Raw genomic sequence first — 25911 nt, 5'->3', positions numbered from 1 at the left:
ATTTTGTTACCTACTACATAGATTTTATTCATGTTCACCTGTATAGTTTACTATGGGTCTATAATTTTGATTATCTATATCTACATACAATTCCACTGCACCAGGTAACCAGTTCTGTTTTGAATTTCAGTCATTTAGTTCCTTGATTTCGTTGTTTTCGTCTGACATTATATCTCACCTTCTCGACACCAATTTTAAGCTATATCATTTGCTATTCAAATACACATCAGGTGGCTTTAGGTCCTCTACCTTGATTTAGTTCGCAGCCATGATTTTGTCCTATGTTTGATGATTTTCGGAGTATGCCAATATCCTATTGCTGAGCCAATGTGTGCATCCATGTATTAGTTCAAATCCATATTGTTTATTTGCCCTCTAACATCTTCCTATCTTAAATTACTTGCACGTACCTATTGGCTATTGCTCGCTGCAAAATTTCCACTCCCTAATGTGCTGCTTTAGCTTTTGAATGCAAAAATGCTTCCTGCTTGTGTTGTTAAATGTTTGACATTTTTGTGTTTCCATGTTGCAATGCAGAAACAGATCAGGGTGTTGCTCAGGCAATTATCCGGTCTGCCATTGATCTGTATGTATCATCTACTCTACTGACAGTAGTTTGTTTATCTGTGACCTAATGCCTATGTATCTTCACTGTAAAGCTAGGATAAGAAGTATAACTATCTTTGCAACTGCAAACACTATCTTGACTCGATGAAGATTTTCTTCAGAAATCAATTTATTAACTTACAACGGTACATAGCCCTGTAAGATCAATGAAAAAATTGATATGTCATTCCCTTTTGATTTAGTGAAACCACTATTGGACTATGAACACATGAAGCTATATATTGGCATTCTGATAGTGCTGCATTTTTCATGTATCCTGTCAGCAGAGCTGCATTTTCGCTGGACAGTGACTTTTTAGGAGATGGGTGAAATCAATTAAGATCTATTGTATTCTAATCTATCTTCCTTTTTTAACAAGAACCATATATTTCTTATAACTCATCGTTGGCAACATGTCAAAAGATATCTATTGCATGACAATTTGCACTTGGCAGATATTACTTGATTAGTTGGCATGACTTGATTTTCGCTCTCTTGTTTATTTGCTAGGGATGGCCAAGAAAACTAAGCAACACATCAAAGAGAACTAACGTACCTGGTCTCTCGTGGACGGATCAGATTCACTTGCCCTTGCACGAAAGACGAAGATCCTGTCCACACGGATTTAAACAACAAGAGGTAGAATTCGTGTCGCAGAGCAGGGATGTCGGAGCCACGTCCTCGCTTCCGCGTGGTGGTCGTGGCCATGGAGGGCAGCTCGAGGATGACAGCGACAGAGCAGTAGGGTGTCGTGGCCGCAGATGGTTAGCGGCCGGAGAAGAGCACGGACGTCGGAGCGGCATCCTGCTTCTACGTGGTGGTCGTGGAGGCTGACTCGAGGGCGACAACGACGTCGGACAAGGCAGCGCGGTTGCTGTGGGCAAGGAGGGAGGGAGCGCTATGGTTCCTAATTGGTGGGCAAGAAGAGACAGGTTGCATGAATTTTGGGTGATCGTGATCTGATGAGGACGCTGAGGGATCATGGCGCTGATTTGCCTCTGTATGTGGGCTGGCTTGCATGAGGATTTGTTTTGCATGTCCGGCAAGATTGCATGTGGTGCTAATTGCCTTCTGGTGATTGAGGATTTTTTTGGAAAGGGAAATAAGAGGGAGGGGTAGGATTGCATGTGTCTACGTGTACGCGGGTCGCAAGACCAATCGTCATGTCGAGTAGACATTCTTATAAATACTTCCTTAATCTTATACGCGTGAGAATTCTTTCCTATTCAAACGACACATGGAGAGGGTGCGACTTATTCTATTGTTTGCATATTTACATCAGGAATCTTTTATTTTTCTTTATTTCATTTCGCACCCTTCCACATTCCTCATTATATATTATTTTCTATCGTAAGTTTGCATCAGGAATCCTTTCTTGTTTTTTATTTCAATTTTCACCCTTCCACCTCCTACGACATCGGTTGTTTCGCACGTAGGGGAGCGGGAGCCACCCAAAAAAATCGCACCATCTGGTGGTCTTACTTTTTTTCTTTTTAGTTGTAGGAGATAAAAGGATGAAGGTCCTGACTTGCCATATTCAGAAGAAGAAGAAGAAGAAGAAGAAGAAGAAGAAGAAAAAACAGTGGATACTTGTTATAACACAAAAGTGTCTTATACTATACACACGGCTACATCGTAATAATAGATGGTCGTACACTTGTAGTGATCGGAAGTCATGGTTCAGTTTTGGTAATTGAGTGACGACTTTAAATAGAGCAATGTGATTTATATGATACATAGGTACTTAGTCCACAAGTAAATTAATATGAGTAATACATAGAGCCATGATGGAGAGGTGGTTTAGAGTTGATGCAAATGTTTAAACAGTGGAGTTGAAGGAGCTCATTGCATATGAAACGTGACAATGTGTCATGTGGCTAGGTAAAGAAGATCAATAGGCAAGCTTGGCTATGAAGGACCTGGTTGCTAGTGTGGAGAACAAGCTAGGCTTGGTGCAAATGAACCGAGGCAACAGTGAAGAGCAAGTAAGACTACGATCAACGAACCAATAAGGCCATATAAAGCTATAAAGTGGATCATATTGTTTAAGAGGTCAAGCCAAGTCTTGATTTAGGTTGATAATCAAGTGGTTCGATGGTAGATGATGGCGGAGCTTCATGCCATAGGCAATATAATCAACAATCTATGAGCGTGTGGAATAAGAATTCAAGGCATAGAGTAAGATTCTAATTTGATGGATATGGCTCAACTTCACCCGTGGAACAAGCACGTATCACCTCTCTTATATTTTCGTCCCTGTTCTATAAAAGGGCTAACTGGGAGGTGCTTCGTTTGGAACAAGGATGATAAGCTGAACCTTACCTCCTAAACTTCCAAAGTGATACTAAATGCATCAACTACAAATCCTCATGTGCCACATGGGCGCGTGGACCAATAACAGATAACTCACTCTCACCTGATATGCACTAGACTTCATGTGATCAGTTCGCCATTCACGGAGCAAGACCAGACAGATCAGATTAGGCAGATTTTAGCGTGGAATTGCAACCGGATCAGATGAAGTCAGTCAGCTTTGATTAATTGTGTATTTACCAATCACCATGTATCATGTGCAATTTCTTGATACTAAAGTCAAAACTGCAATATTTTTACATGTGCCGTTCTTTTCTGTGTAACACAAGATACAACGACACTTAAGAACACGGGAGGAATTGAAAATTTGAAACTTCTCTTTCAGGCCTTCAGGTTTTCTAAGTTTTTGAAACAGCTTCGTTCCAAGGAAAATGTCTCGCACAAAAAAAAAAACTTCCATCGTACTGTAACAGGGCAATGGGCAGGCCTTGCCATTTGCCAGTTGTACTCACGCTACTCGCGCCGTATGAAACGCTGGTTTACTCAACACCCCTTGTTTAGTTCTAAAAAATTTTAGAAAATCGACAATATAGCACTTTCGTTTGTATTTAACAAATATTATCCAATCATGGACTAACTAGGCTCAAATGATTCGTTTCATCAAATCCGATTAAACTGTGCAATTAGTTTTTATTTTCGTATATATTTAATACTCCATACACGCGTCTAAAGGGAAATCTGAAAGATTTTGCAAATTTTTTTGGGAACCATGCGTTTAGGACTGTTTGGTTGGCGTAACGCATGGGCAAAAGATGGATGAGAACACATGCACAAATCATATGATCTATAAGTTCGTTATCAGCTACACAGACTGCCTATTTCCTCCCCAATGGTTTTTGCACCCTGTTATTTTAAACCTTTTTTTGCAAATAAACAGAGATCAAGATTATCCTATTGCTAGTATGGCTTTTTTTTTAAAAAAAAAACAATGCAACTTATAGATCCTTATTTTATTTTAATTCTGTTGACCGTATTGTCACATCTTCTTAAAAATTTTTATTGCAACTTCTTTCATAAAGGACTTGAACTTTTGGGGTGTAATATTTGAAGTGTTACATTACCTTACAGGGTTTCATAAACCTCTTCCGTTACCTACATTGCAAACGAAAAGGGGATGAATAGTTCTAGAGACATCGGTAGTTCTCAGTTCTCACCAACTACCAGCATAACGGGCTTGCATGCCTGCAGGGGCAGGACAGCTTGACAGGGATACAGACATACCAACCTTCAGCATCTATGGACATAAACTGGATTTGCAAATTGCATGTACTCGTGGCCGTGGGGCTTGAAAGCAATGCAATGCAACAATGGTTATCTGACCAGGACATAGTTAAGATAGCGCTGAAAACTGATTTGGATGATGCGTTTGGTGACCAGTCAACTGAAAGGAGGCAACTGCATTTCGTAATTATAGACAGCCTGTCTGTTCGTCTGGCCAGATTATGCAAATTAAAGGAGGCAACTGCATTTCATAACTAAATGGCCTATCCATTGTGTATGCTTTCTCATTGTGCATGATTATAAGAAACCTGTGGACAAGCGCTAAATTCTAGTTAGACTTGACCAGTCAGTTCAGCTGAATGTTCATAGTCAGGGTGTCCTTCAGTTCAGTGTTGAGAGTCGCCAGGCAAAGTTAAACCAAAACAGATCAGCAGACCCCGGATGTGAACCCCAATCCAATCCTAGAAGCACGAGAGGTAAAAGAGCACTTCTCATGTATTTTCATTCTAATGTTTTCCTTCTTTTGTCAATTCAATATTTTGGTCTATAAACAAATCTAAATGGCCTGTCGTTTTAGCATGTAGTTTATTACCTTTCAAAATTTACATTTACATAAACCTCATCTGCCATCTACATCATTTGTCCTGCAGAGAAACCAAAACCAAATGCAGCTCAGACAAACTGAAAGTGTAGCAGCAAGAATGATACAGTGCTCTAAATTTGACATGTAAATATTATTTCAAAGGAAAATGATAAGTAGCTTTACATGACTTCTGTACAGGTAACATACGCAAATAAAATATCAGATTTACCTTTCTAATGACGCACTGGAAGCTCCAAACCCAGCGTATTACATCAATCTGTTGCCAGTATTGTCGTTTACAACTCCAGTGTGAAGTCAATTAGCCGTATGAGCACCTCGTTCCTCTTTGGAGAAGGAATAGCAGAATTTCAATAAAAAAAACATAGAGAATACAATTTTCAAAAGATCAAAGTGGCTTTTTGGAACCCTGGGCAGACAGGGGTAAGGCAACATTTTACATTCAATATCCTAGAAGATGAATATCTAGTTTTCCTAGGGAATTCACATAGCTTTCTAGAACTATGAGAGAAATTCATCAATAATTTCATAACAAAAGATATACAAGGAGATATACCATTAAGAAGCTCTTTGTCCTGGGATCATTGTAGCGTGCAAGCAAACAGCCTGGATGAGGCTTCAATCCATCATTAAGTAACTGGGACCGTAGATCCTTCTCCTTCTGCAGTACAATTTCTTCTTTTGGTCGTCCACTGAATTTTTTCACTGCAGCAATGCCTCCTTCTACCTTCCGCAAAGTAACTGCTGTATTTGGAGCTGGTAAACTGATACAAAAAGAATACTATTAACCACAGAAGTAAAACCATGCAAATTATTGCAATTATTGTCTCAATGGCAGGAGCTCTGGAGTTCAGATCTGAATCCTTCGATATACCTGTCCAAGTCTTTGTTCATTGGCAGAACTATCTGGATGGATACATCTGAAAGTGTGTCGTCAGAAGCTTGAGTGAAGACAGGTGTAGTCATCGGAATCTTTTCAGACGAAGCATTATTGCCAAATATATATCTACATGTATAAGTAAATTCAGTATTGTGGCACGAGTTATGTTTGACATGTTTGCTGATCACTGTAGAATATCTCACCCGGTTACATTATTGAAGCCAGATGATCCCGTCAGTTTATCACCTTTTGCTTCAACCACTAAGAATGGTGCATAACTCCTAACCTGATAAATTAGTTATGCTCATAAATTTTACCTCTGGCAAAAAAATTCGAATAACCAAAAATTATAATTAGGCATTTTTAATGATTATGACTCTGCAAGTGAAGATCATATGTATAATATAAATAACAAAACATGTAGATAATACGTATAGTGGATTATGAGGGCATGCCGATGCTTTCTATATACTTGTGTAGTATATGCTAGTCAACATGTATGTGGAATCCACGTTTTGGAAAATATAAGAATAATATTCTTATTCATATTTCAATTTTCAAAGAACTGAAAGATGTTTGATTAGACATAATAATAATTAGCAGATGATATATTAGTGGTATCTGAAACATATATATTTATAATGTAACAATTACTGATAAGCACCAAATGATGGGCCATTAGATGTCAACAAACTGAGGCTTAGATTGATGAGTACAAAATAAATTGTTAATCGTAGAGATAAAAAATTGTAGATCAAGTACACTGCAAATCAGTATATATGATGCATTATATTACTCTATGTACACGAAAATTGTAGATCAAATGCATAGTAAATCAGTATAGATGATGCATCAGATTGCTCTGAGTACACAAAATTGTAGATCAAGCACAAATCACATTATAAATCAGTATTGATGATGCATTAATACCTCGTAATGTGCAGTCCTCTTTAGAATAAGGTAATTTGGTGTTTCTATGTCAGGGGTCTTGTAAATCCGTAGCTGCACAAAATGTAAAAAACCAGAGTCTCTAAATACTTGTTGACATGTGAAAAGAAAATAAAAGGCTGACTGCAGATTACCTGCTTGAAAACATCCAATAATCCTTCAGAAGAGAAGTACTCGTTATTTTGTATCGAATCCCAAAGATCCTGCACTTCAGGGTAACAGAAAAATACAGAACCATTTAATGAAGAACACTACATTATTGTTGATACTACAATCTAGATGAAGGAGATTGGCCTGCAAAAAGATACCATAGCCCATATAGCAGATGACAGCAGGGACCAAAACAAACCACTGATATGGGGCAAGCAGAAAAAGAAAAGAAAATAATAAACTGAAAGGAAGGAACTACTTCTGTTGCGTGGCTGCTCCTCTTATGATACAACTCCTTGATCCTACTGTATGGTCTTAAAAATGGTGCCATGATGAGCAAGTAAAGTTATCCTAATGTTGAGATTTACCTGGATTTATCCTTCGTGATGAATAAAAAGAAAGAAAAAAATGCCTTATCTCAGAATAAGCCTACGGTAAGCATAGCGTACACACAGACAGGCAGGAAACTTGTCAGAGAAACCTCTGAGAATTTTTGCTGTGTGCTTAACTAGTTCACCTGACAACTTGTAACTACTTTATCTCTTTACATGTGCTATTGTCCTCATTTGCATGTGTTCTTATATGTTTCATCTCAATGTGGTACCAAATAGGGGAACTGAACACAATGTCTTATGCCTGCCCGACGCGAACCACACTAATCTAGTTTTCGCCTGATAAGCAAGAGTGTTAACCACATGGCTGTTGAACTTGAGATTCTGCGGGTTGACGCCCATGATCGACAGGCCAGTGAAGACCAGCTCCGGCTTCCAGGGCAAGAGCATAAACTTCATCACCATGGTCCACCTCGTGGTGAGCTCGTACGGCCCTGTCTAGAACCAAATTCAGCACAGTCAATAGCTGCCACAAGCCCACAAATTCCGCTGCGCACGCGCGAGTCCTCCTCGCCAGAGTAGCGAGCGCGCCGAACCTGCTTGACGGCGTGGAGGTAGAAGTCGGGGCGGAAGAGCAGCTTGAGGAGGCGGATGTTGAAGAGGTAGCCGTCGATGGTGTCGTGGCGGGTGATAGGGTCCCGGAACCGCACGCGGTCGTCGTATGCAGACCGGTCGATGCCGACGTCGTCGAACAGGTGCGGCAGGTCGGCCCGCAGGAACTCACACAGCCTCTCTGCGTCAGCCGCAGACAGACCCCCGCCGCTGCCAATCTCCTCCTGCTCATCCTCCTTCGACGCGGCCGACGCCGGGGCCACAGCGCCGCCGGGCTGCGCCGCCCGTGCCGCGAGGCGGGGCCTCCTCCTCCTCTGGGAGGACGAGGAGACCGTGGTAGCGCATGGGCGGAGACGAAAGGACACGGCGGTGCGGGGCGCCGGTGGCGGTGGGAGGACGAGCAGGCGGGAGCGGAAGGATGTGGTGTTGGCCATTGCTGCCATCGTTTGGTTTCTCTCCCTTCGTGTTGTACTATATTATTTATTTATTTATTACCAATTTCCTTTTTTTTGGCAGATTTTTTTCGCGCGTGTTAAAATTTGGGCCAGAAGATTACTGGTGGGCCTTGTCCAATTTCTAGCCACAGGCCCGGAGTGGACGAGTGAAGTTCAACACTCCTCACACCTTCAGGCTTGCAATTGCAACACATGAACTGAACAAATCCCCCTTAGAAGAGGAACGATTCAGAAAACAAGCGTAAATAAATTGTACAAGATCAAACTCACCGCCAGATATTCTTTTAAAAATGATAAATTGTACAACAATGAAACATCCGACAAACTTGGCCATTCCAGCATATCAGCAGCTGTGATTTGTGCCGTCATGAGCAGCCAGAAACAAGTACCGGGCTACCACAAAAAGTCAGGTAAGATCGAAGGATGCACTAGCAAGTCTGGATTTTCATGACAACCTGACATGCGGCTAAGTCGCTGTCGCAAGCACGTGATGTTCTTTCTCGTGCTGGCTCAACAAACTTTTCGCTAAAGATAGCCAGGTTAATCTCTCAGATGCCCTCGAAAGCAACGAACCCCTGCTATCTGAGTTTCTCTCCAAGACCCCTGATCTCCATGAAGGCTTTGTGCAGCACTTCCTTCGCAACTCTGAAGGCGCCGGCTGATACAGCTCCCTTCTCTGCACACCTCATCGCATCACGAACAAGATCATTGTATCTTGAAGCCACAGAGTCTGCACTGCCACTTCCATTTTCAACGTTAAGCCCAAACAGTTCAGGCCCTGTCTTAGCCTTCTTTGTCCATCGCTTTGTGATGCAAGGCTCTGGAAGCATGATGACACCAACCAAGAGGAACACACTAAGGACATGCCTGCACAGTATCGCCGAGAAAGCAAACCTGCAGCACTCGCACCAGGCCTTCTTCTCAGCAACATTGTAGAAGACGGTATGCCTGGTAGGAGGATCACCGTTTCTTTCGACGTAGTATTTCATGTATGATCCGTCCTGAACCTTGACGGCATAATGTTGCATTGCTTCAACCAATTCCAGCTGGAATGTTTCGAAGGCAGCTCTGGTGTAGATACTCCTCGCTTGTTTTTCTAAGACCGTCTCGGTTTTCAGAAACTGTTCAGGAGAAAAAGAAGTGATGTCTTTCTGGGCTTCACTTGCATACAGACCGTCTATATATTGATCAAATCTACTTATAAAAGTATTCAGAGAAACCCTTGAACTGAAGTTATTCCTATAAAACCTACTGACTGTTTCTACTCTGTGAGTTAAGGACAGCTCGGCGAAGAAGGAGCTGGTTAGGTATGCAGGAACCCATCTGTCCCTTATTTCATACAGTGACTGCAGCCAGTTATCGTCTTTCAGACCATACTTGTCAAGAATAGAGCCCCAGAACATGTCAAAAACAGCCACAGTATCACACCCATTGACACATCTCTTTAGCTCATCATGTAACCCAGGAAATCTTGTGCAGACATCAGTCAGTCTCTTCTTGCATCTAGACAAGATGCGCCATCTGCAAAGACGATGGAAACACTGAGGAAATACTTTTGCAACAGCAGCTGCTATTCCCTTACCTTCATCAGTAGTAAAGGAAAATGGCAACCGATCATCCATTGCTGTCAACCACGTCTCAAAAATCCAGCTGTATGAAGATTCTGTCCTGTCCAAAATTAAGGCACAGCCAAAAACAACAGTGTCACCATGGTGATTAACTCCTGTGAAAGCTGCAAAGGGCAGCATGTTCTCATTTTGACTATAAGTAGTGTCGAAGTAAACAGCATCCCCAAAGTATGTGTATGCCATTCTAGCTCTTGCATCAACCCAAACTGCATTGCTCACACAGTTTTTACTGTCAACTTGTGTAGAAAAGAAAAAGCTGGAATTCTCTGATTGCATTTTCTTGAAGTAGTTAAAGAGCCCTTGCGCATTAGTATCTCCAAACACATTCCTTCGCAGCTCCTGCAATTGGTTCTCATGTTCCTGAAACTTTCCAGAGAGGCGACGGAGTTGGACCTCCCGTGCCCGGTCTGCACTAACAATAACATGGGTGTGCTCCAGCACCAGCTTCGTGATAACCCACTTATCTGGGCCCCTACGCACCACTTCCATCATCGCTGGGCACCCATCCCGTATAGAGAGTCGTTTCCTCTTCTTCTTATTGCTAGGCTCAACTGGCTTCTTCTTGTGATGTCCCTCTTTCAAGCACACAAAACGCTTCATGACGAGCACCTCGACACCCTTTCTCCGCTCACTACGGGACCGGGCAACACGAATCCCAAACCCAAAGCGTAAAGCATATGCATTGTAGAATGCCCGAGCAGCAGCATCAGACTCGAATTCCATGCCCATACGTGGTTCATCATTTTTGCCCACAACATCAGCTGCCATCAGCAGCTCATTTCCAATAACAGGTGGCATGGATCCCACGGAGGGATCATCATCATGGATCTGGGAAGCCATCATACCAGTTCCTTGGTCAATATTCTCAGTGGCTGTATTACCCTCGGCATCGATAAAATCTCCAATCAATTCCTCGTCTTCACTTGAAGAATACTCCATTCAGCAGTTTTCCAAAGCCTCAAATTTCAAGGGGAGATGCAGTCCTCAAGCACAATAAATCACTGCAATAATAAAGGAGCAAAATATTTCAACTTATGATTTAGAGTAACACCACTTGATACGGAGATAACTAGAGAAGATGACGAAATGCCATGAATGTGGCACCAATTTGACACCTCATGACCTGAACTTCAGTAGAAGAAAATGAATCCTAAAGCAAAATGTTTTAACTATGCTACTTATAACTTATACAGGGGCGGACCCAGTGAAGTACATGGGTGGACATCCTATAATTCTTTTGCAAAAGAATCGAAATTAAGAGGCATGATAATAGTGTATACACTTGCAATTACATCAGATCCGATTACAAATAGCCAAAACAGCTTAGGTTAGGCTTTGGCTGCTCGGTTTCGCACAGCAGGAAGGTAAGAGAAGGGGTGGCCATACCTGGTAACTGGTGAGTGCTCGTTGCAGGAGAAGGGACTCACGAAGACATCGGAACCCGGCGTAGGGCGGCGACGGTAGCGGAGTCGTCGCCGGGACTGAGAGAGAGAGAGAGAGAGCACGCGAGCAGAGTGGGGAGCGAACGCACCACGGCACCAGCACTCCAGCAGTCCAGCATGGTCTCCCGAGTCCTTGGCCTCCTGGGACATGGGCCGCTCCTTATTCTTTTGCAGTTTTTTTCCTTTCTTTTTTATTTTCATTCTTCTTAAATTGTATTTATTCCTTTTACAGAACACTATCAAATGGCTAGTGAACATTGATTTTAAACTAGTGAACCATAATAATATGAGAGATTTACTTGTATGGTCTTAAAAAAATACCTCTTTCTTGTATGATCTCTTTTTTTTTAACTTCCTTCGATGGACCTCAAACGAACTTTCATTCCTTCTATAGCCTTCCGTCCGTTTTTAGCATTTAACGGTGTTAAATAGAGAGTAAAAAGATCATAATATCCCTAGCGTCAAAAAAATCACAAAGTTTGGTTTGTTTCTTGAGTAATACTGTAATAGTAAACAAATAAATTGACCATTTAGACATTATAACCGCATATATTTGGATCATAATAATTATTTGAACATTATCATAATACAGTATAGTATGGCCTTTGAACCCTCCACTTAGGCTTTGTTTAGTTTTGGAAAATTTTTGGATTTCGGTACTATAGCATTTTCGTTTTAATTTGACAAATATTATCCAATTATAGACTAACTAGACTTAAAAGATTCATCTCGTGATTTACAGGCAAACTATACAATTAATTTTTGTTTTCGTACTACTCCATGCATATGCCACCAAATTCAATGTGATAGAGAATCTTAAAAAGTTTTTGGTTTTTGGGGTGAACTAAACAAGACCTTAACACCGTGAAGTGCTGAAAACGGACAAAAGGTTGTTTCGCTTCCTCAAAATTTGAAACCGAATAAGGAACCGATTCTTTCAGTTCGGTCTCTCATTTCGTTTAATTGTGCCCAGCGTGACTAGAACATGCAGAGGGAGCAATAGCGTTATATCATATTGTGTGGGGAAGGGGCATAGTGAAATTTGCAAGACTAACTCTAGATTTTACGATAGCCTTTCGTCTTTTACACTATTCAACGATCAAAAAAATGATTCAGCTAACTAAGCTAGATTATTGGGGGCGCTTTTAGGGTTCCAAGAAAGTCCTAGCTCGACAAACTTCTACCGAGCTTATTGGTGGAGCCACTACCTAGTAGACCAGGCCCCCCAAGCTTATTTATATCAAAGAGAAATAACATATATCTAAACAATTTTTTTTGTGAAAATCATAAGTTTAGCTCCGACACTCGTCGAGATAGAATAAGTCAATAAAACCGTTCATAATACATTTCTCGAATAAATGCTAGTTGTAGCTAAGAACTATAAACGTTAGTCTCAGTGGGAGTTATATGAGGAGTTGAATGGCGTTATTTCCAAAACTCATCAAATCTGATGATGTGTTATAATATTAAATACAAGTGAAATTAGATGAAACTCCATTAAGACTAGCATAAACATCCCACTAATAATAGTTTTTAACTCGGTGTCCAGATTCTTCTCAAGCTTGTGCCTGCATAGAAGTATAGAACCCTGTCCCAAGCTGGTTTTAAAGTTTTAATAACCGTATCGTGCGTATGTTTTGCAGGGAATAACCGTATCGTGTTGTGTAGGACATTTTGCTTGTCAGTTATATCTGCCTCATGACAATCGATTCACCTGGTTCCATGTCTTTAAATCAGTATGTTGATTTACCTTGTGTAGTTGATTTTGATCAGAACCCACTAGTGCAGTGCCTATGGCCTGAGGCGGTTCTTCAACATCGATGGTAACTATTCCAAAAGTTGGAGCGTAAAGACTAACTTGCCACAATGCATCAACCCTAGAAGGTTACTATGTGGTACCCAAGCAATTTCCTGATCCTTACATTAGTTCAGAGACAAGTAATCTCTACTATAATTGAAATCTTCTCTAGGCAAGTCTCACCTGCAAGATCAACGACTCACAGCACAGTTCCTACGGATTAGACGGTCCAGATTAGAAGTATGATGAAGACCTTACACACCTACCGCAACCTCTCCTCAGCCTCCTCCGTGAAAACGAATCGCAAATGCCGCAACCTCAGCCTCTCCTCCGTCAATACGAATCGCACTCAGCCTCTCCTCCGTTCCTCCGTCAATATGAAACGCAAATACCACAGCCTTACTAAAAAAATGCCTAAACCTCTCCTCAGACTCCCGTGAATCGAATTTTGCCTCCCATCAATCGAATTTTTCCGTCGATACTGAAAAAAAAACCTCCCGTCAATCGAATTTTTGAATACACAATTTCCGCCTCCTACAACTGACGCCCGGCCGGCTGGGTGCCGCAGCTATATTGGCTAGGTCGCGCGATGCACCGGCCGTGGACGGGCTCGCGCGATGCACCGGCCGTGAACGGGCTGGTGCCGCAGCTAGATCCGCTAGGTCGCGCGATCCAACTCCGTCTTCCAACGATCGCTGCGCTTGGGATTTGAAGTCATCGACTGAATCACATCGGCTTCGTCAGGTCTTTCCTTCGTATCTTGCTTTTCTCATCGTTGTATATGCATGGATCGGAGGTTCAGTTGTGCATTCCACTGTGCTTTTTCTACTACTGCAAAAAAAATATATTATAAATACTTGGCATATTATAGTAGAGATTATAGTACAGATAATATAAATACTTGGCATCGACTGAAATTTATGTCTGAATGAATTAATGCCTGCGTTATTATTTGTTTCTCTCTCTAATTTCTGTTGTGGACAACCGCAATCCTTTGAAAAAACAAAAGGTGTTGCCTCCTCACCTACTCAATGTCGACGCCACGAGATACGCCCAATGCACTAAGTGACATCACTAACGTCGCAGGTATGATGCCGAACATGGTACATGTATAGTATTTGTGGGTGTCTATTTATTTCCTATGTCTCTCTAGATGACGCCCAACGAACGAGGGAAGAACGGAACCTGCGGCAACGGGCTCGTCGAGCCGAGATGTCCGACGAACAAAAGGAGGAGATGAGAAGGAAACAACGTGAGTACTCGCGTCAGTATCGACAAAGGAAGAATGTCGAATCCCACAACTCTGCACTTTGTTTGGACAAAGAAAATACCGACCCAACTACAGATGGGAATCATAGCTACGGTAGACTGGTCACAGGAACCACGATAGAAAGTGGACTACCTTTTGACAACGGTAACTATCAATTACCTAACTTCATGTGTCATCTCATCCCAATGATGACTGACCTCACAGGAATGGATATGCAGGTACTGCTAACACAGTGATGGACACAAGAGTTACAAGAAAAGAGAAGGAAGGCTGCTGAGTACCAACGTCAATATCGAGCACGAAAAAAGACTGAGTTGCAAAATCAATTGTCGTGTGATTCTTCTACACAATCTAGATCCTAACAACGGCTTGTGCAATGGAACAAGGCTAATGGTCAGGGCATTGCAAGACAATGCAATTGATGCTGAGATCGTTGGTGGTCAACATGTGAGGAAAAGAGTGTTCATACCAAGGCTACCATTGTCTCCCTCGGATGATATTTCTCTTCCTTTTAAGTTCAAGAGAAAACAATTCCCAGTGAGGTTGAGTTTTGCCATGAAAATAAATAAATCGCAGGGACAGACCATCCCAAACATTGGGATCTACCTTCCAGAGCCCGTGTTCTCACATGGACAGCTTTATGTTGGTTTATCAAGGGGTGTGTCAAGATCAACAACAAGAATTTTAGCCAAACCGAAAGAGGAATTGGATCCTACAGGGAAGAGCACCAAGAATATAGTTTTCAAAGATGTCCTAAATTGGTGATAAACTGTTGGTATACTCAGGTACATTAACCCAGTACTCTCTTGTATAATTTATGAGCCTCATATAACATATTATACTATGTCATATGCTTCTGGCATTCACTATAGTGAAAAATATCTCTAATATAGAAAACAAATTAAATGTTCATGTGTGGTAACTGACCTTGTGTAAACTGCAACTCTGCAGTGTTGACAGGTACCGTAGCGTTAGCACGGGCAATAGAAAAATGGCATCTTCATTGCCCTGAGAGCATAACAAGTTGATGCACTTTGTCAATAAAGAATAGGCTTTACTGAACAAAACAATTTTTTGGTTGTACTGTAATAGATATGTGCGTGTTGAATTTGTGATACAAAACTATCTATATGTCTTACCTGATATATAGGGAGTGCATTGCAACTTGTCAGCAAGTCTGGTCAATCCCAACAAGTCATTATTACAGTTTTGTCTGGAATTTGGTGGAATTTGGCGTCCAGAAAAACGTTGGACGCTTTGAAATCCCTATAGATGACCAGTCACACCAAAAGTTTGGATCAGATCTTAACCACTAATTACAGTCTCTGCGTTCTTTAAAAAATTTGCATGCACATTCAGCTAAGAAAGTTTGTGTGCATGACTTATTGTTCATTTTAAAGTTTCAGAGATTCAGATCCTGCATAGTTCTGGTCCAGAAAAAAAAACTTAACTTCTCGTACTCCTTCATGGTCGAAATCCAGGCCCGGCGCGGCACCGATCGTGGTCTGCAGCATCCGTCTCCATGAAAGGGGAGGATATGGTCGGTTCAACAGGTGATCATCCAAAGAAGAGGGTTCAGACTTTATCAGAAGCATCATCCTTCGCGTCCTCCCGCTGCTGCTTCGGCGAAAGCGTGCCCTCCGCATTCCTGACCGTGGCCAGCTTCTCTGCCAGTCTCTGCTCCAGTGCCCTCAGACCCCTTTCTCTGCAAGGAACGAACAATAATCAAAACAAATGAGATGCCCGGTTGAAGCCGGTTTCACCACATAAGAGCAACAAGAGTGCAATGGGTAGGAATCATCGTGATGGTGCTCAACGGGTAGGAAACCAACAGCATGTGCTCTACTAAGCAGATGGTTTGTGATACAAGGCTAGAACGATGGGTAAAAAAAGGGGGAATTCATCTCCTCGTGTTTGTCTCAATGGAGCCTCAACCAGGGAACTATGATCCATCCAGTGTCTGGCCTGTGCCTTCAGGTCTTGCAGATCGCCCACAGAAAAGTTTGAGGAATATGGAAGCAATAGTGTCCAAAATTGGCCTGTGACATATTAATAAGTTTATGAGATAAAAAAAACTTTAGGTTTACTTAATTCTAGATTTCTTGAGTACTGTATTGCTTGGGAAGTGTTTACCAATCTCAACTTTCAGAAAAAAAATCCAAGGACAATTATATGCAGAACCTAGAGCTAGGAATCCATAAAATGATATGGTTGGAGGGTTAACACTAGAGTTCTGCGTTATTGCTAGGGGCCAGGAGCCACCCCTAGCATGAAAAAAAGGTTGGATCAGCACCTGTGTCTGATATCTCTACAACCATTTCCTAACTCTTTCACTTCATATATGCTTTAGAAGGTAGAGTTAGATGTTATGTTAACCGTATCCACAACCTCTGTATTCACATACTACAATCACACAAATCCTGGCAAACCCATATCCTTTAATTACATATGCCTTGCAAGCATTCCAACAACTTGAGAGAATTTCAAAAATCAGGTGGAATTACAAAGTCACATCACCTATCGGGAAAAACTTCCTGAAAATTTATATTGGATTATGCAAAGTATTGCACAATGCAAAGTAATGCAGAAAAATTGCTATCATATATAAACATGTAGGAAGCAGATGGATTATTCAAGTAAACAGTGTTTCATTTTGCCAATTTTATAGTACAACCAACATTAGTTTATTCAATCAGAACACAAGTGCAATACTCAACTTGAAGGCAGTATAACTGAGTGCAGCCTAGCCTATTGAAGCGCATATTTACAGGCATCTCAGATCATGAACCAGACTAGATAGGAAATACTAGAATCATAGCAACAAATCATCTGCTTCACTCCAAGTGTGAAAGCAAGGAGAGCATGCTCACGGGTCTGGCCATCCTTCAAGATACCAGCCTATGACCATAATGTTGATCTGAGTCTTCTCTTTACCCATGGCTGAAGGCAACTGTTACGCTCCTGCTTACATCAAAAATAGCAGATAGAAACAGTTACAAATAAATATATGGGAATAAACCACTAATCAAACAAACCCCAAAAAACCCTACCCACGTAATATCAGAGATCCAAAACTGGATCTAATTAACAACTCAACAGTAATTATTTATGGCCGAGAATCAGTTGCAAACTGCAAACAAACAACTCAACAGTAATTATTTATGGCCGAGAATCAGTTGCAAACTGCAAACAAGTTTATATACGGAGTGCATAATACAGGTAGATGAGGTGGCGAAAGGAAAACTTGGATTAGCACTCAACATGAATCAGCTCAGTTCATACACACAAAACAGAATTGAAGTGCCTCAGCCACTTAATAAACAAGCTTTATTTACAAACAATTTTGAAGAATCTGCAGGATGACATTCCAAATAAAAAACTAAGCAGGCTGAGTTCAACAACACAACTAGAAACATTTCAAAAATAACCCTATCACAATCAGAACACGCCCACTGGACAACCATTTCACAAGAACACGAGTGCGTGATCTTGAATAATCAATCAACACCCCTATTCCACAATTTATTTAAGGATCCACGCTAATGCTTTATCCCATTGTTTGCACGGACGTGTTCCCGGCCGCCTCGCAGGGCAAATCCCAGCGCCGCCTCGCCGCGGCCCCAGGGTCCTGCACCCGCCGCCGTTGGCCTCCGCCGCGGCCGCCGTGGTGCCGACCGTTGTGTGCCCGGACTGCTCCCCCGCACCACGCACCTCCCGCTCTCGCCGATTGAGTCACCCGGATCCACCACACAGCTCAGAAACCCAACAAACGCAAAGCACAGCCACAGAAACAGGATAATAACAGAAGAGAGAGAAGAGAAGCTAGAGCCATTACATGTTCCCGGCCGCCTCGCAGGGCAGATCCCAGCGCCGCCTCGCCGCGGCCCCGGGGTCCCCGCACCCGCCGCCTTTGGCCTCCGCCGCGGCCGCCGTGGTGCCGACCGTTGGGTGCCCGGACTGCTCCCCCGCACCACGCACCTCCTGCTCTCGCCGATTGAGTCAGCGGACGCGTCCGCCGACCCCCCGCGTCCCCGCCTCGCTTCCCTCGCCGCCCCTACCACCGGCCACCGTGCTTCGCCTCGCTTCGCGCAGCTCCTCCACTGCCAAGGCCGGTGCTCAAAGCTCACGAACCGGCAGCTGGTCCGTACGGTGGAGTGTTCGGTGGATAAGGAAGACCACAGTTGAGAGAGTGGACAAAGCTCGATGTTATTCCAGTGGAGAGATACTTCTATTTTTTGCACAATAGGGCAAATGGCCCAGTTAACTTCATGGACACTTGTCGAAAAGAAATCGAGGACCCATAAAGAAATAAATAAATTAGGCATTATACAAGCCAGAGCATAACGCGTGGGCACAACTGTGCACGTAAATCACGCCGCCTAGAAAGCCCTCGCATGACCTAGCTGCTGGCGCACCTGGTTGAATAATCACACGCCCTAGCCGTCGCCAAGGGTGAACAACGCGAGGTGAACGAACATTCGAGATTGAGAACACCTCGAACAACACTACGACGTGCTTGACTTCACAGCTGTTGTCCAGCCATCGTCAGCCGCAATATGACATAAGGTATGGTCACCAATCTAAAGATCCTAAACCATAATTTATTTATATTGTACGTTGAAAATCATATTTTTTTTTTGGAGTTATAGGACAAAAAAAATGGAGCATGATCATTCCTTGGTTGATAAATCTGTAGAGGTGCCTGAGGTGGTAAATAGTCCAAACTTGATGACATTTTGGCGAGCAAAGCAAACGAATGTTTCGACAACATCCCTGAAGATGTCTAGTACATGATTAAAGAGTTAGACATAATGTAACATAGATGCTCATAATAAGACAAATAGCTCTATTATGCCTTGTTACATGAAAAAATATTTTTCAAACTATAATTTTTGTTTTTAGAAGCATCCCAAAATTAAGCCGTAGCGTTAGCACGGGTATTATACTAGTATGTTAAGTGGGAGGGAATAATCTCTAAATGAGAAATTTGAAATATAGAAATATGGGGGGAAAAGACAGTCTACAAGCACGTACGCAAATAGAAATATAGGAAAAAGACAGTTCACGAGCACGTGTGCATATAGAAAGAGCATTTATAATTTTTTTTTTGAAAAAGTCAGGAGGGGTTTGAGCCCCTACTACAACTTATTAAGGCCGTGGGCAAAGAAAGGTATTCAAAAAATCATTTTATTTTAGTTACAACTCACTGACTAACAACACAATGTTCAATCATTTCTTTTTACAAAGGGATAATAGGGGATTGAAGGAAATTAATAGAGATTTTAACTTGTGATGAGGCATGTAATCCTTCAATCTCCTCCTATCACCAAACCGAACAAGATCCAGTAGGAATAGAATTTTATTATATATCTAGACATATCTTTTTGAGTTTATCCATGCAACAGTGTTTTTCTCTCACAACAAATCAACAAATAGTACTTTCAGTCATATTTTATTAGCCAAGCGAACAGGCTTCTATAGTACCCCCTCCGTCCCAAAAAAAGCGATACTCTGTGATTTAAATTTTGTCCCAAAAAAAAATAATTTTTTTTAGTTTTAGACTTGTTGGTCCATAGATCTGACACCAAATTACCAGTTGAGATATATTACCTGCTTGAGATGTCTACATGCTTACATGCAGCTGCATCTTAATTAGGAAGTAAACCACATGACATCCCTTCTTTTAAGCGAACTAGGTGAATTTCCCGCGCGTTGCTGCGGGATTTTCTTAAACATAAATCATTATATATATATATATATATATATATATATATATATATATATATATATATATATATATAGCACTACTATGCGGTATTTAGTCTATTATGTATGTACACATATGAATTTGACTTGCATGTATTTTATTGTATTAGATCTAGTAAAAAATTGCTAAGGTAATAAAATAAAAACTAATATTTGGTTACATTATAGAGAAATTAATTGGTGATGAAACAAATAATGTATGTACATGACTTGTATGTGAATATATTAAAGATTTAAAGTATTTCACATGATATAGATGACATGGTTATTTTTTATAATTAATATGGAATGACATGGACTTAGTGGAGAATGATGTGGACATATTGCATGGAGAGATAAAATATTTAGTGGATCACTTAGTGGAGAATGATGTGGACACCTTGCATGAAGAGAGAATTTATCTAGTGGGGTTTAGCTTTATAAGAGTTATCATATGTGACATACTAAGGGTATTAAGGACATTTCTCATCACTTTTTCTGAAACCAAGGGAGTATTTAGAAAAAGTCAAAATGATCTATAATTTGAAAAAGAGAATATATACTTCTCTCTCCATCTCAAATTATAAGATATTTTAAGAATTTTAGAGAGTCAAAGCATATCAAGTTTGATTAAATTTATATAATAAAATAATAACATTTATGATGTCAACTAAGTATCACTAAATTTCTTATTAATTATACTTTTATAAAATACTTATTTGATATCATATATTTTTTAAATTTTCTATAATTTTAGTTAAACTTAAGATTCTTTAATTCTTTGAGATTCTTTGAATGTCTTATACTTTGGAAGAGAGAAAGTACCAACCAAACAAAAAACTAAGGCCCTGTTTAGTTTCCCATCCAAAAATTTTTTATCCATCCCATCGAATCTTTAGACACATGCATGAAACATTAAATGTACATAAAAAAATAAACTAATTACACAGTTTGGTTTGAAATCGCGAGACGAATCTTTTAAGCCTAGTTACTCCATGATTAGCCTTAAGTGCTACAGTAACCCAAATGTGCTGATGACAGATTAATTATACTTAATAGATTTGTCTTGCAGTTTCCTGACGAGCTATGTAATTTGTTTTTTTATTAGTTTCTAAAAATCCCTTTCCGACATCCTTCCGACATATCCGATGTGACATCCAAAAAATTTTCATCTCCAATCTAAACAGGGCCTGAAACTAACGGGAACATTTCACCCCGAACTAGGGATATAATCTTGTACCGAACAACCGTCAACTGCAGCAGGTGCCCCATCGAAGAACGGCATTGTCCTCTGCCGTAGCTGCAGCACCTCTGCCTTCGCCGTTGTCACGTCAAACCCGTCCTCCGCCTCACAGTCCACCGGCAGGCCCTGCTTGAGCCGCCCGAGCCGGCGCGCGTGGAGCACTTGCTCCGCCACAACGGGCAGCCGCACGGCCTCGTACTCTGCCAGCGCGCGCGCATGCGTCGTCGGCTCCGACTCCGAGCTCCACTTCGCCAAGCACTGCCCGAGCGTGCACGCGTCGGCGACCGACATGTTGGTGCTCCGCAGCCCGTGCGGAGTGGTCGGGTGCGCCGCGTCGCCGACCAGCACCACGCGGCCGGCCGCCCACGACAGCCGCGGCAGCGGGTCGGCGTCGTAGATCACGTTCACGAACGGCGCCGCGGTCTCCCTGATCAGGCGCGCCAGCTCGGGGCACCACACGCGCTCCGCCTCGTCCCGCATCCGCGTCACCATGGCGTCCGTCGCCTCCATGGTCACCGAGCTCCCCTGAACAACGAGCAGAATCAGTAATCCGCGCGAGCAGCATCCTAGCACGTCGACGACGCAGCGAGGGGGACGGCCATTACCGTGAGCTCCGGTTCTGGGCCGTTGATGTACCAGAGCCAGTTGAGCCTGCTCCTGGGCAGCTCGTAGAGCACGGCGTGGGTCTTGGGAGCAAGATCGAAGTAGAGGCAGTTGCCGAGCTCCGGGTAGGATCTTCGGATGCCGGTCATGGTGTCCGAGCTCTCCTTCCCGCTGAAATCAAACACGCCTCGCCATGCGCAGTAACCGGAGTACCTGCCCCGACCACGGTGAGTAAGAAATGGGGAATGTCACTCTGGACCAAAAATCATCGAACGAAATGCGCAGGAAGATGAACCTGAGCTTGAGGTCTGGCAAGAAGCTGCGACGGACGGACGACGTGGAGCCGTCGGCGGCGATGAGCAGGTCCCCCGTGACCTCAACCGTCTCTCCCGTTCGCAGCACGCGGGCCGTCGCGACGACCCCGCGCGTGTCGTCCGGCGCCTCGAACGACAGGAACTGGTGGCCCCACAGCACGGTCACCGCGGGCGGCAGCTCCTCGTGCAGCCGCCGGTGCAGGTCGCCCCAGTGCGCCGCGCGGAAATGGAAGTCCTCGTCCCTCGCCAGCGTCCGCGCCGCCTTCGTCTCGCTGTCCGTTGCTCTGTTCTGCGGCCTTAAACGGTCAACTCGCAACTTCCAATGGATCTCACCTCAACGCCACGAGCGCGGGCGATCCGGAGAGGGCGGGGGAGCTTACCAGATCGACGGCGAGCGGCAGCGTGGCCGCGTCGATTCCCCACCCCGGGATCCAGCGTGAGAGGATCTCCATAGACTGCGCGTCGAGGCCCAGTCCGGCGCCCGTGCCGCTCCCGGCTGCCGGCGCCGCCGCCTTCTCCAGCACAACCAGCTCCCATCCCGCGCCAGCCACGGCATGAGCGCACGCTAGTCCAGCCACGCTCCCTCCCACCACAACAGCTACCCTCTTTCCCATCGAGCCAATTGCCCCCACAGCCATCCGCGTCGCTCTCCCCGTTTCTATACGGCACCCAAAAAGATTCCGCCTTGGCACCTCCGCCCACACGGCCACACGTCCGACGATGGCGACGGCGTGCTACCATGCCATGCCGCTACGCGACTGCAACGTGCTGATCAGGACCCTGGCTAGGCGCGGCAGTTTCGCACGCGTCATGGCGGTGTACTACGATCTCCGCGCGCGCGGCCTCGTCGCAGACAGCTACACCTACCCGTTCGTGCTCAGGGCAATCGGCGTGATGAAGCTGTCCGTCGAGGGGCGCAAGGTGCACGCTGCCGCGGTGAAGACCGGGTTCCGCTGGGATGCGTACACCGCTAGTTCGCTGTTGGAGATGTACACGATGCTGGGCCGTGTGGATTTCGCACGGAAGGTGTTCGACGAGATGCCGCAGAGATTCCTGGTGCTGTGGAATATGATGATGAGGTGCTACATCAGGTGTGGCCGCTTCACAGCAGCAGTTGCGTTAGCTGAGGAGATGGAGAGAAGCGGTGCCACACCTGATAGGGTGACATTGGTGACCGCCGTTACTGCTTGCTCCAGAGCAGGTGACCTGAGCTTGGGAAGGAGGATTCGTGCATACATGGATGGAGTTTTTGGATTTAGCCTCCCAGTTGCAAATGCGCTTCTGGACATGTATACGAAGAATGGTTACTTGGAAGAGGCGGTGAAGATGTTCCAGCAAATGCCCGAGAGGAACATCATATCTTGGACTATACTAGTGTCTGGATATGCCGTTGCTGGTCAGCTGGACAAGGCAAGAATGCTTTTCTACCAATGCACACAGAAGGATCTAATACTGTGGACTGCAATGATCAACGCATGTGTACAACATGGAAGCTTTGAGGAGGCATTGACATTGTTCCGAGACATGCAGTTACAACGTGTGGAGCCTGACAAGTTCACTGTTGTCACTCTCCTCACATGTTGTGCCAATATCGGCGCTCTTGATCAAGGCGAATGGATCCATCAGTATGCTGAAGGCAGGAATATGAAGATTGATGCAGTTCTTGGCACGGCATTGATTGAGATGTACTCAAAGTGTGGGCATGTTGACAAGTCACTGCAAATCTTTGGGCGAATGCAAGGCAGAGATGCTGCAGCCTGGACGGCCATCATCTGTGGTCTGGCCACAAATGGTCAGGCCAGCAAGGCTCTTGAATTGTTTGAAGAGATGCAGAGAAGCAAAACAAAGCCTGATGGTATCACGTTCATTGGAGTACTGAATGCCTGTTGCCATGGTGGCTTGGTCGATGAAGGACGGAGACATTTCCAAGCCATGAAGGAGATCTATCAGATAGAGCCAAGAATCGAACATTATAGCTGCCTTGTCAATCTTCTAGGTCATGCTGGTCTACTATATGAAGCTGAGAAGTTGATCAGGGACATGCCTGTTAACAATGACACTATGCCTCTGTTTGGTGCACTCCTCACTGCTTGCAAAGCTTATGGCAATGTTGAGATGAGCGAACGCTTGACAAAAAGAATTGCCAAGGAAGATTGTTCCCAAAATCCTGATGTTAATGTCCTCATGTCTAATGTGTATGCAACAGCTAGTCGATGGGAGGAATCAATAAGAGTGAGAAGTAAGATGACACATCCTGCGGTCAAGAAGACTGCAGGTTGCAGCATGATTGAGGTAAAAGAATACTGTTGATGGAGCTGATGCTGCGATATACCTAATGTTTTGGAGTTGGAATGATTGACAAAACAGAAATATGCTTGATTATATAGTCAAAGAAACTAATGTCAATAACTATTTGATAAATTTAGTGTTCAGAGTTATGGCTAGTTTGTCAATTCAAGCTATGAAACCAAATTGACCATAACACTGAAGACATTGAAATTTTCAGACTTCTGGAGTTTGTTAGATAAAGGAAGCTTAGTCAACATTGCTGGAATAATCAAGACATACAGTACAGCAAAATGTAGTGTTCGTTCTCTGAGTTTGGATTGAAGCAGTTTATGTCCACATAGCCTTTCAGAAAGATTTCCATGTAAAGTTTATACACCTGCAAGGAAAAAGGTAAATGTTCTTCAGAGGTTGGTTGTCCGACCTGGTGTTTGTAGTACCTGTTTTCCATCACTGCTGCTGATGAATATATATATTTTTCTCGAACACGCAGATGAGCTACATATGATTAATATTAAGGAAGAGAGGGGTAAAGAACCCCACAAACACATACCCAACCAGTTTGCAGATGTGAATATACCTAATGGACCACCTTCCATTCTCAGTAAAAGGTCAAATTCTCAATTCCTAGCTTAGCAGTTCCAATCATGACAAATCTTATGACAACAATATATGATGTTGGCCACTGTGTCGACTCATGAATATGCAAGACCTTGCAGTTGCTGATGATTCTGCAATTCAGCTGGAGCCTGGTCGTCGAGACTTGCAGGGCTTCTCAAATTAGGGTGTTCAATGCTGTGGTGTCTTCCTGTTTGATATTGGAATCTGGCATTCAGATTGTGACCAACTTGCTTTCTGAACATGTCAATGCTCCTAGATTACTTTTGGCTCGCCTCTGGATTAGCAAGACAAATGTGGTGCCGTTACTTGTTTGCTTGGCTACCTCATAACATTGACAAAACTTTTGCAATTAGTCTGCTGCCACGCAGTTTCACCTTAAGTATTTATCTGGATTCGATTTATTTAGCATAATTAGAGTTACCAGTTTACATGAACTGATAAAATTGCCAGACCCACGGGGCGGCCGTGGTTGGTTTCCATCAGCTTTCAGGCTTTCTTCCTTCTTGATTATACCCTGCATTTATCTATTTTTTATGCTTCTATTTGTAATAATCCCACGGGCACGTCCTTCCTTTGAAATCGCGGATACAACAAACCTCTTATCTTGGACTACCAACCAGAGGATTAAGTATTGGGTTGGACTACCAACCAGAGGATTAAGTATTGGGCTCAGTTTCGGGAGCTGTTTCAGATGCAAATAACTCCAATGAACTACTAACACAAATCAGCAGTCGTGTTAAGCTGTCCTTGTAGTCTATTTCGAGTCCATTTGCATAATATCAG

The 25911-nt window shown here is 43.2% G+C and overlaps 4 protein-coding genes and 1 long non-coding RNA gene across 7 annotated transcripts; 2 read left to right on the top strand and 3 right to left on the bottom strand.

Annotated features, from left to right (window-relative positions):
• Positions 4471-11378, bottom strand: LOC8082243. Of its 3 annotated transcripts, XR_002448436.1 has the most exons (9): positions 7708-8197; positions 7472-7609; positions 6764-6832; positions 6612-6683; positions 5885-5967; positions 5676-5807; positions 5358-5565; positions 5013-5127; positions 4471-4844 (listed from the first exon to the last, which is right to left on the bottom strand). XR_002448436.1 is itself a non-coding variant. In XM_021449375.1 (8 exons), the coding sequence occupies exons 1-8, from the start codon at positions 8164-8166 to the stop codon at positions 5080-5082; spliced, it is 1209 nt and encodes a 402-aa protein (XP_021305050.1). In that variant the 5' UTR covers positions 8167-8197; the 3' UTR covers positions 5012-5079. The 3 variants fall into 3 exon arrangements, 1 of the variants encoding a protein (XP_021305050.1); XM_021449375.1 differs by lacking the exon at positions 4471-4844 and having other exon boundaries at positions 5012-5127; XR_002448435.1 differs by lacking the exons at positions 4471-4844; positions 5013-5127; positions 5358-5565; ... (2 more) ...; positions 6612-6683; positions 6764-6832 and adding an exon at positions 11193-11378 and having other exon boundaries at positions 7238-7609; positions 7708-10807.
• On the bottom strand, positions 13164-18498 carry LOC110431339. The gene is made up of 5 exons (XR_002448834.1): positions 18152-18498; positions 17187-17277; positions 15456-16355; positions 15244-15324; positions 13164-13877 (listed from the first exon to the last, which is right to left on the bottom strand). It is a non-coding gene; the product is annotated as an uncharacterized LOC110431339 (long non-coding RNA).
• Positions 21158-23002, bottom strand: LOC8065058 (6-hydroxynicotinate 3-monooxygenase). Its single transcript, XM_002437186.2, has 4 exons — positions 22602-23002; positions 22203-22510; positions 21910-22120; positions 21158-21829 (listed from the first exon to the last, which is right to left on the bottom strand). The coding sequence occupies exons 1-4, from the start codon at positions 22857-22859 to the stop codon at positions 21272-21274; spliced, it is 1335 nt and encodes a 444-aa protein (XP_002437231.2). The 5' UTR covers positions 22860-23002; the 3' UTR covers positions 21158-21271.
• LOC110431177 (pentatricopeptide repeat-containing protein At1g31430-like) lies at positions 22942-23720 on the top strand. The gene is made up of 2 exons (XM_021449892.1): positions 22942-23631; positions 23715-23720. The coding sequence occupies exons 1-2, from the start codon at positions 22942-22944 to the stop codon at positions 23718-23720; spliced, it is 696 nt and encodes a 231-aa protein (XP_021305567.1).
• Positions 23687-25483, top strand: LOC8082241 (pentatricopeptide repeat-containing protein At1g31430). The gene is made up of 3 exons (XM_021449029.1): positions 23687-24513; positions 24728-24900; positions 25001-25483. The coding sequence occupies exons 1-2, from the start codon at positions 23746-23748 to the stop codon at positions 24743-24745; spliced, it is 786 nt and encodes a 261-aa protein (XP_021304704.1). The 5' UTR covers positions 23687-23745; the 3' UTR covers positions 24746-24900; positions 25001-25483.

The sequence above is a fragment of the Sorghum bicolor genome, chromosome 10 (genome assembly GCF_000003195.3).
Source record: "Sorghum bicolor cultivar BTx623 chromosome 10, Sorghum_bicolor_NCBIv3, whole genome shotgun sequence".
NCBI classification, from domain to species: Eukaryota; Viridiplantae; Streptophyta; class Magnoliopsida; order Poales; family Poaceae; genus Sorghum; species Sorghum bicolor.
This window is presented reverse-complemented; position numbering and strand designations above follow the sequence as displayed.

Coding starts and splice junctions, on each gene's coding strand:
- LOC8082243 (XM_021449375.1), bottom strand. CDS start 8,166: ATGGCAGCAATGGCCAACACCACATCCTTCCGCTCCCGCCTGCTCGTC. Junction 5,566..5,675: donor ATGAACAAAGACTTGGACAG/GTATATCGAAGG, acceptor TTTTTGTATCAG/TTTACCAGCTCCAAATACAG. Junction 5,128..5,357: donor GGACAAAGAGCTTCTTAATG/GTATATCTCCTT, acceptor CCTTCTCCAAAG/AGGAACGAGGTGCTCATACG.
- LOC8065058 (XM_002437186.2), bottom strand. CDS start 22,859: ATGGCTGTGGGGGCAATTGGCTCGATGGGAAAGAGGGTAGCTGTTGTG. Junction 22,121..22,202: donor TTGCCAGACCTCAAGCTCAG/GTTCATCTTCCT, acceptor TGGTCGGGGCAG/GTACTCCGGTTACTGCGCAT. Junction 21,830..21,909: donor GCCCAGAACCGGAGCTCACG/GTAATGGCCGTC, acceptor CTCGTTGTTCAG/GGGAGCTCGGTGACCATGGA.
- LOC110431177 (XM_021449892.1), top strand. CDS start 22,942: ATGGCGACGGCGTGCTACCATGCCATGCCGCTACGCGACTGCAACGTG.
- LOC8082241 (XM_021449029.1), top strand. CDS start 23,746: ATGCAGTTACAACGTGTGGAGCCTGACAAGTTCACTGTTGTCACTCTC.